This window comes from Hyposmocoma kahamanoa, unplaced genomic scaffold (genome assembly GCF_003589595.1).
Source record: "Hyposmocoma kahamanoa isolate Upper Pololo Valley unplaced genomic scaffold, ASM358959v1 62, whole genome shotgun sequence".
Classification (NCBI taxonomy): domain Eukaryota; kingdom Metazoa; phylum Arthropoda; class Insecta; order Lepidoptera; family Cosmopterigidae; genus Hyposmocoma; species Hyposmocoma kahamanoa.
Genome location: NW_020653850.1, coordinates 25350936 through 25360990, shown reverse-complemented (window position 1 = coordinate 25360990; position 10055 = coordinate 25350936). Strand labels below are relative to the sequence as shown.

At 40.2% G+C, this 10055-nt stretch overlaps 2 protein-coding genes across 7 annotated transcripts in view; both read left to right on the top strand.

Moving 5' to 3' along the window:
* The window catches only part of LOC113229630 (organic cation transporter protein-like), an 18432-nt gene extending 17404 nt beyond the window's left edge, over positions 1 to 1028 (top strand). Inside the window, exons 7-8 of the mRNA XM_026463297.1 lie at positions 126 to 307; positions 478 to 1028. Of these exons, the coding sequence (XP_026319082.1) occupies positions 126 to 307; positions 478 to 684 (389 nt within the window). The 3' untranslated portion in view covers positions 685 to 1028. The remainder of the gene's footprint in view (positions 1 to 125; positions 308 to 477) is intronic.
* LOC113229625 overlaps positions 622 to 10055 on the top strand; it is a 38346-nt gene continuing 28912 nt past the window's right edge. For 3 of the 6 annotated variants that reach the window (XM_026463287.1, XM_026463285.1, XM_026463289.1), the window contains exon 1: positions 1176 to 1720. In XM_026463287.1, coding sequence (XP_026319072.1) covers positions 1649 to 1720 — 72 coding nt within the window. In that variant the 5' untranslated portion in view covers positions 1176 to 1648. Of the gene's footprint in view, positions 688 to 1175; positions 1721 to 10055 lie in introns of those variants that run through there. The other 3 variants (XM_026463284.1, XM_026463290.1, XM_026463288.1) reach the window with 3 other exon arrangements.

The window sequence follows — 10055 nt, the reverse complement described above, 5'->3', positions numbered from 1 at the left end:
GTGTGTGTGTGTGTGTGTGTGTGTGTGTGTGTGTGTGTGTGTGTGTGAGAGTGAGTGAGTGAGTGAATAATATTTCTACTTTTATATTGTGTGTGTGGAAACGTTTATGTGGTTTTATATGGCAGATCTGACTTGGCTGGCGACGTTGCTGTACCTGGTGGGCAAGGTGGCTATCACGCAGGCATTTAGCGGCATATACATGTACACGTCAGAACTGTTCCCGACTCACGCGCGCCACTCACTGCTCGGCTTTTGCTCCATGGTGGGCCGTATCGGATCTATCGTGGCACCACAAATGCCGCTTTTGGTAAACAATTATATCAATATACAGTTAGTCATCGTTGTGTCAATTTCATGTGTTTTAAACAGTTGATGTGAAGTATTAATGAGAGTTTACTCTAGCCATCTTAGCAGAAAACTGCAGACCGTGTGGTCTGCGGTTGATCTTAGATGACCAAATGCTAAATTTGTATTCAGGCGCTCTACGTGGAGTGGTTGCCGTCGGTGCTGTTCGGGTGCACCGCGCTGGTCGCGGGCGCGCTGATGCTGACTACACCGGAGACGCTGCACACGCGTTTGCCCGATACCATCAAGGAAGCCGAGCAGCTGGCGCGACGCCCCGCCGCCTCCTCTACCGTGTCCCCCGCCAAACAGAATGATATGCAGATGACATCACGGTGCTAGCGAGTCAGTTGCCTACTAGAGACTCAAAGACATCATGACTTAATATTGTATCATTTTAACTTATTTAGTTAGGCCATTATCAGTTAATACCTACAGTGATTACGTAACTTTGATGATGCGTTTTTTTGTATTGAATTAAGTATGTGTGTTCATAATGTATATATAGCTTATCGACTCTTCTGCCTGCTGGTAGAGTCGTTGTATGTCATAATGGTGAACCGTAGACACAAACACGTAATCAATCAAGTAAAAAAATGTAGATACAAACAATTAGGTATAATTAAATGTTATTGTTCCATTCAGCGTTCCACATATAACTGATGTGTCCTGATAAGTGCCTTCCTTATTTCTGTCCTTAATCTATTCTAGTTTACTTTCCAAAGTTTCCGTTCTCTTCGTTCAGGTGAACATATTGCGGCAACACCAGTTCTGTTTTATATGCGTTATGGAGAATGACCCAAATAGCGCCGTTTGATCGTAAAACCCGCATTCCCAATATATCCCGCGAGTCGCGCGCCGATCGTCGCTTTTGCGCTGGCGCCTCCGACGGTCGATCGTGCGTTTAGGAAATGTAATACTAAATTTTGTATATACGACATAACTTTGTTATTCCGTGCGCTTCTTACATAACAAAAATTACTTCAATAGATTACCTACTAGGTTTTACGGTCGACGGCGTAGGCTGTGCGCTACTAGGTAAATATTGAGTTTCGCCTGTGTGATAATTTGCTGTCGAATACCACGAACATTGTCGATGTAGTTTTAGTTTGGAGCGTTATGCATATAGTTCTAGCCCTGTTATTAGGGCCAACGAGATCAAAATCTCTAGGTACTTAAATGTGGAATATTATAATTATTCATTTGTGCCGTTTTGTAAATTTTGTAATTATTTGGGATGTATGATCGAAACCGGTGGCAAGTGTGTGGCAAATACTTAGTGAATGAGTAAGTGCATAACATCGGCATGTCCCGGCACGAGCTGCGCGCGCGCAGCGACTACACCATGCCGCCGCCACCGCCCAGCAAGTGCGCTAAAGTAAGTGCCCGCCTCAATCCTCACACTTTACATTAATATTACCATTATTATACTCAACACAATTCGAAAGTACAGGATGGTTGCCATGGAACTGTCAAAGGTCTATATCTCAGAGAATATTAAAAGTAGGTAACAGCGTTCGATCAAATGCCACAAGGGCCTGGAATAAAAGGGCTTTGATTCAATTAAAATTTGGCATTCGGGGCTATTTGGAGAAGAATTTGTTGTCAACATGGTCGCCCTACAATTGTAATTCTTGTACAATGTGGTGGATCCAAAATGGCCGCCATGCAAAATCGTCCCTTGTTGTATCTCTGCAACAGTTTATAGGTAATAGATGAGTGAATATACATTCTAATCTAAAAGATACATTCCTTCTTCTCAGCACACTGACGTCAATGTAAATTCATTTCGGAAAGAAAACATAGTAAGTACTTGTAGTACCATAGGAGCGTTGTGGTACTGGTAGTTACTATTCACGGGAGGGAGCATCCGAACAAACCCGAGCAAATCCGAATTCAATTCGGATCATTATTTTCGCGAACCTAAGTAACTATGTGTGTGTGGTGTTATTAATTAGTATTAACGCTTGCGCACTGCGTCCGTTTAGAGTTCGACCACGGCGGTGGCGGCTACGCGGGGGGATGAATACTCGTACACAGAGTGTTTTTGTCTATGGGACAATATGGGGAAATCCGAAACCATAAAAGGTACAAGGAAATTGTCTTAGGAAACATTCATTCTTTTTTGTGAAACATTTTTTTGTCAAGCGTGAGTTGTCCATAAAAATGAATAAAATTGATCAATTTTTATAATGTACTGATCGACTCAGTTTCACGAAGGGATCATTTCATTGTATGGGACGAAGAATATCGCGACAGCAGAAGTTGGTCAAATGTAATAAAATCATTTTTCATACAAAATAGATAGGTAGGTACCTAAAACTTTGTACATTATTTTACATAACATAGGTACTAACAATGCCGAAAATTGACGGAGATTGAAAGGACAAATAGTTAGTAGTAATCTCTGGGTGTACAAGCGATATTCGTGTTTTCTCGGATTCGAATTGGCCTTTGTGCACAAGCGGGGCCGCGTTTTCTACATTTGTGTAGTCTCGGATTCGGAACGAACACGAATCGGACGCAGTGCCCCATCGCGGCAAGGCGGCGACGCAGGCCCGGGCAAGTCCAACAATTTTTAAGTGGCGGGACGAACAAGTCGTGCGCCTGGTGGTAAGCGACACACTTGTTCATAGCAGTTGCCGTGCCACTCAGAGCTTTAAATCGCAAAGATTTGAGGGGCACTCGTCGTCTACTTTGACGACGTCCTATGAAAACAACTAAAAAAAAAGTTAAAATCCATTCGTTTTAATCATTATTGTAGTCAAATGGACCTATAACCGATGAAAGGTGTGAAACGTTAGTTAAACCAAATTAAAAACTAATGTACACATGTAGATACTGTTGTGTGCTTGTCATGCTGACTAAACTATTCAATACTCCAGGCTTGAGTACTATAATGTGGTAGGTTCAGATAAACAATTCTGACAACATAAATAACAATACTACCAAAATCATCGTTTACAACACGAGAAACAGTTGTAAATAGGAATCACAGATAACCTCCGGATTCATAGATATTAAAGAATTGGACTATCTTCAAAGCATATAATTATCATATATATAAGGCACATTCTAATTACGTACGAAAAGCTATTTAAATAAATAGATGTTTATATAAAATATTTCTCAAAGCAAAAATATCAAGTCTCGTTAAATCAGTCTCAAATTCAATATCCTTTCTAATTTTTCTGTTTCTTAATATGAATATTTTATCTTGTTCTCTTCGTTCATTCTGCTTCTTGTTCGCATTTCTTTTCATCAAATTTTCAAAGGCGTTAGCCCCTATGAAAGAGAAGTCATAAACTTCTGACGTAGTCATATCAAAAACTATTAAGTATTATAGCCGCAATTTAGAACCGTAATAATAATTTCATTTCCTAATCCTAACAATCGCGGAAATTTAAGAACCCGATAAAATATATTTATTTTTCACTTGCATTTTCTGTCCACTGTGTCTTCAGCGTTCTTAGTATTTTCTGCAATTAATATTTCGTAAAACTTTCGTAAATACTTAGAAACAATACTTTTACGTACATAATTACCTATTTGAAATTATTTTTACCGACCGTGATATCCGATGGGTCCTTAACGACTGTGTTTACCGCAAACCAACACGTATAGATACATGCAACATCATAGCACCACTCACGTCACTTGCAATCCGTGATGACGTAACAGAGCTTATGATATGCGTGACCCTGAGCATGAAAAACGGATACCAAATGACCCGGCGACGAAAAGGAGATATAGGCATCCGGAAGTGAGTAGACAACCAGCGTATATGCCAATGCCCTATGTTCATGGACTGACAGACAATATCGGCCACGTTTTAAGGCAATACTTCACGGTCACTTCAGGCTAATGGTAACTGACATAGTGGTAGTACCCTGAAGTAAGATATCCTTCAGGGTGCCCACTATGGTACCATTCCAATCACCTGGTGTCTACAAAATTATGACACCAATTTGGCAGATATGTTAGTTGTTACATAGGCCGTACGAAGAAAACTAACAGCAGAACATTTACTGGAAATTGGTAAAAATCATTGGATCAAATGAATCTTCTCTCCACTGGTTTACGACTTTTTTAATTTTCCGTAAATCAGTTAATAAACAAGGCTAATGGAGAGGGTTTCAATGATAAAAGTTGGAATATTGTCAATAGAAGTGGAGAATTAGTAACAACAGCTTCATTGGTGAATGGGGTTAAAAGTTTAACATGTCTAAAATATGACTTTGCCATGATTGCGTCTGCCGTTACCTGGCATCGCTGCCTAGGGCTTGTAAATGATACTTAAGTATATGAGTGAAATGTGTGGAAGTGTATGTGAAAGGATTCAACGTCGTCGATAAGGTGAATCATATAAACAAGTCATCAAGTAAGGTATTTTGGGAAGAAAAACAATGTCGTTTGCCTTTCCGTAATGTAGGCAACAAAGTTGACATTCTGCTGAAGACAATGCACACTGACATCTATGACCCCATGGAAGTAGCTGCTATCGGGGGATCCAGATACTGCCTGTTGTGTGCTGAGGACTACAGACGTAGTACATAAAAAACTGTGAATGTAGCTTTTAACCATTTCAAGCAATTTAGGCAAAAGTTGAGAAACAATTAGACAATAAGATTAAGATTTTAATGAGTGACAATGGCCGTGAGTGTAATAATCTGTTTGATGATTACAAGTGGAATTATCCACTAGAGAAGCTTTGCACGCCTGAACAGAACGGTTTATATGCGTGGATTAATATATAATGTTCTAACAATAGTTGAGAAGGCACGGTGATTGCTGTATGAGAGGATGCAAACACTGCGGATTGTCTGCGGAATAGAGTTGTGGGAGCAGAACTAAACGGAAAGACACCATATGAATGTGGATTAACACTAATCCGGAATTGAGTCCCTTAAGAATCTTCGGCAGCACAGTGATGGTGCATGTTGCCGAAGAAAAGTGACACAAATGGGACAAAAAGTTTCTGAAATGTATCTTGTTGGATTTATCTAAAGGATGTCAAAAGATGTAGAATATTTGACCCGACACAGAGACCAAGACCGTGTTCAGCAGTAGAATGTGATTGTTATGGAGAAGACTAATTAATGACTCTGATTGTGTCATTGAATTACATGACTAAGAAAGAAAGACTAACAGATACTAGAAGGAAGAGCTAAAAAATGTGAAGTTTCATTAGGGGACGAGTGTGAAAATAAGCCGAGAATCCTAGTAGACTCGTCAGATAATCAAGTTACACAGAACGTCCAAGTTCTCCAAAAAAATAAGGCCACAAATGGTTAGACCCGAGAAATATGGTATATCTCTAATGAGTATATAGCAGTCAGGGTTGATGACACGAGCACTAGCTGGCGTTATCCACCGATGATAACCATATCATTGGCAGATGCTTTAAAAGTGTCAGAAAAAGTGCACAGGATGCAAGAATGGCTGATGAGTTGAACAACTTCGAAGAAAATGACGCGGAGGAATTTGCCAGAAGACTAGTGTGTGCAAACGAATTCTTAAAAAAAGTATGATAGTGAAAAACGTGTGCGTTACCATGCGCATTTAGTGGCCAAAGACTACACAAAAACTGGTGTAGACTGTCAGGAGACCTGCTCGCCGGTGATAAGACATACAACACTTAAGACTTTTGTTTGCTTTCTCCGTGCAGTTCAGTTTAAATAATTCAAACGTAGATGTGACGACTGCTTTTCTGAACGGTTTTCTTGAGTAGGCGATTTACCCCATTTAGGCGATTTGTGTGTGTAAATCTCTCCTCAAGAATACTTTAGGGTGTTGATAATGATGATGCTATCGGCATGGTGCTTAAGTTAAAACGTGCGATATATGGACTCGAGCAATCCTCAAGGGCATGTGCAGGAGAGTAGATGACTGCTTAATTAACAGTGCTTATACTAGATCGACACTAGAACCATGTTTGTATGTGAAAAGTAGCAATGATCTGAGAACGCTAATTGCTCTGTACGTTGAGGCTATTTCATTTTTTTCCAATGATCAACACGAAACAGAGCTGTTAAAGCCGGTGCTTCCTTCACATTTTAAATTAAAGGATCTAGGACAGCTCGGACAGTGTCTAAGTGCGAATGTAATATTGACAATGTTAATAATGTAACATTAAAAAAAGATAAAAGTTGTTACGTGGACCAATTATTGCATAGATTTAATATGACTGAGTGTAAGGTTGTTGGAGCACCTATGTAGGAACAGTTTGTAAACAGATTGTAATGCCTATATCCATATTAGCAACTCATAGACAGTTTTATGTACCTGGCCGTGTTGACTAGGCGTGACATCATGTCTAGTATCCTCTGTCTTATTTTTTTATTATATAATCAGTTCAATAACTCATATGACGAGCAGCATTGGTCTTATGCAAAGCGTATTAAATATTTAAACGGACTAAAAATTATTGTCTAAAATACAACCAGAAATAAAAGGCTTTGCTTATACTGACTGGTCACTCGATATTGGGGACAGTAGGTCTTATACATTATTGTCTGGAGACGCAATTTGGCGAGAAGATGATATGATGATAAAGAAGCTATGTATATTTATGGGAATTGCAGTTTGAAATAGCGGATCACGTGCATACTGTTGTTCTGATAATATAATGACAATTAAAGTGCTCAGGAGTTGCTAGCGTATCCTATTTTCAATAAGAGGTCTTAGCACAGATATGTGCGTTATTATTTTTGTGGAAAAAGTGTAGCTGACAAAGTAATTAAAACTTTATATTTACTCGCAGCAGATAAATATGCTTGTTGATCTGCTGACTACAAGTTTTCATGTGACCACGACACGAGCAAACCGTGTCTTTAGACTTAACGTTGCTACGTCAGCTGTTTCTGATAAACTTATATATAATAAAGTATAATATGCTCCCACACAGTTTCACATTAGAATCATCAAACAAAGACGGAGCGTTACATTTATGACAACTGATTTCAGGGTCTCGATATTTACTAGCAGAGATGGGTTGTGTTGTGTTTGACCTTGTAATAAGGCGGAATAATGTCTTTGCCCGTCCTGAAATATTATTACTTCCAATTTTGGCAGACTCAGAAAATCATGATCAAAATAAAATTAATATCTAAATAATATCTACCAATTACTTAAAAGATAAACTATTATAATAATTAATGTACGAAACAATGAATTACTAAACTGTGAATGACAGCACTGAGTCCCGCCTCAGCGAGGGTTTCCAGTACAACTTACATTACATTGTAATTTTCCTTTTCTCCAAAATAAAGTGCGAATCGGCGAGTTTATAATATGCGAAACTACATAAGTATGTATGAATGCCAATATCGAGAACGAAGCTTGAAAAGTAATAAACTTTGTATCGCATTCTGAAAGCGCGTGCTGAAAATTTGCAATTCAATGTACCAGACATAAATATGAATGCTATACCTACTACGATCTCATTGATTGCGAAAAAAGTGTAACAGAACTCCCGATCCTGAAACATTAAAAATAAAATAAAATAAAATAATTTTTATTTCAGACCAAAGATCCATATTTTGTTAGTATACAAACATAATTCTTATTATCTAATGTTAGTAATTCTTATGATCTAATCTAACGTATGGTGCGTGTAGGAGCAGCCAGTATTTTACTACCGGGCTGTCCCACCGGTGCGCAACCGAGTTCAGGATGATGTTAGGGCTGGCGCTCACGCGCTGCAGCATGGAGTAGCATCGCTTCCGCATGATTGCATGAAAGCCATCCACTCCCGCCTCACAGAACATGCCGGAGGCGCTACACCGCCGCCCCAGCCCCATCAACACCCTGAACGCGTTATTATACTGCACCCTCAAAGCGCTATATGCCTTCCCTGTGTAACTGACCCACAGGCTGCAGGTGTAAAAAGTTTGACAGAATGCTTTAAAAAGCGTCGTCTTTACCTCCTTTGTACACCTTGCAAACCTGCGAGCCAACATATTGCAGCGGACAGAAAGCGCCCTGCGCTCCCACTCCAGATCTAAGTTGTCACTTAGATTTTCAGAGACCCAGTGGCCCAGATACTTAAAGTTGGCTACTCTTTTAAGTGGCGTGCCAGCCAGAGTGATTGACGGCAAGGTGGAGTAGGTCTTATTACCTGCCTTAAACACCATCATTTCACTCTTCGTAGAGTTGTATCTGAGCCCATGAGCCTCCGCGTATTGTTCGCAAGTCCTGAGCAGCCTCCTCATGGCACCGATCGAGGGACTCAGCAGAACCATATCGTCTGCGTAACTAATGTTATTTACGCAGACCCCTCCTACATGGCAACCGATACCAGTTCTGCTGAGCTCCTCGATCAGCTTATTCATATATAAGTTGAAAAGGCGGGGAGACGACAAACCCCCCTGCCTCACCCCGCACTCCAACCCATACTCTTCCGACAAAGAGCCTGCCCACCTTACGCAGTTTGACTGCTCCTTGTACCAGTACTTGAGCAGTTGGATAACCTCATCGGGTACCTGTGTATCCTCCTTCAACTTCCGCCAAAGCAGGTCATAATTTACGAGGTCGAAAGCTTTGGATAAATCAAGGAAACAGGCAACCACAGGTGTGTTCCTGTCCGCATAGTATTGGACAGTATGCTTGAGTGACAGGATTGCACTTTCAGTAGACAATCCAGGTCTAAACCCGAATTGGGCGTCGTGCAACTTTATATGTTTTTCCATGTGTTTGTCAAGCAGACCGTCCAACACCTTTGCTAATACAGGTGCCAGTGAAACAGGTCTGTAGTTACCTATATCCGAAGTGTCACCTGTTTTATTTTTCAATATTGGAACCACAATAGTCTTAATGATTGCTTCTGGAAGATAACAATGTCCAATACAAAGAGTGAAAAATGTGGCCAAGACTCTGGGCAGGTGCACTCCAGCGTGTTGCAGGTGCTCGATGCTGAGACTATCATGACCTGGGGACTTTCCTCTAACCATATTCTTGATTACAGTAGCCACATCTTTGGACGAGAAACTTACAGTCAAGTCTGTGGCCACCTCCCCAGCATCGGCCACCTGCAACATACTACCCACATGCGTTGACACTTTAAAGTGTTTCATAAACCGGTCAGCTATGGCTGCCGGCTCATGTTCCCCTGCTATACTCATAGGCAGGCTCGGCCTGGGATTCAGCTTGTTCGTGTTTTTCCAAAATTTTTTAAAGTCCTTAGACGAGTGATTTTTAGCAATTATGTCCATCTGAATCTGACTTTGGTTGTTCTGACACCACTTAAGCTTATTTTTGAATTTCTTCCTTGTTTCACACATTCTATCATAGCTACACCCAGATATGGGTTTACCGAGATCGTTCCATAATTGAAACGCAAGCCGAGCCTCCGCGTGAGCAGCTTTTACATATTTGTTCCAGCCGGTTACAGTTTTTTTTCCTCACAGTTCTCTGCTTACAACTAACTTCCGCAGCCACTGATAGCGTATTTACAATATTGTTATATAAATTATTAAGTAGTATTTTTATATTACAAGCAAAAAGAGTTCCAAACCTTTATTTGTCAAAGAGGAAAAAATCAAACAGATTTTCTACGTCTATGTTGCCACACTCAAGCTGTTGAAATGGCAGTAAAAACAGTCACTTCAGGAGCATTGCTCTAAAACAGAGGGGTTCTCAACACGTGTCCGATCCATGGTATAGACAAATAGAATAGAATAGAATAGAATAGAATAGAATAGAATAGAATAGAA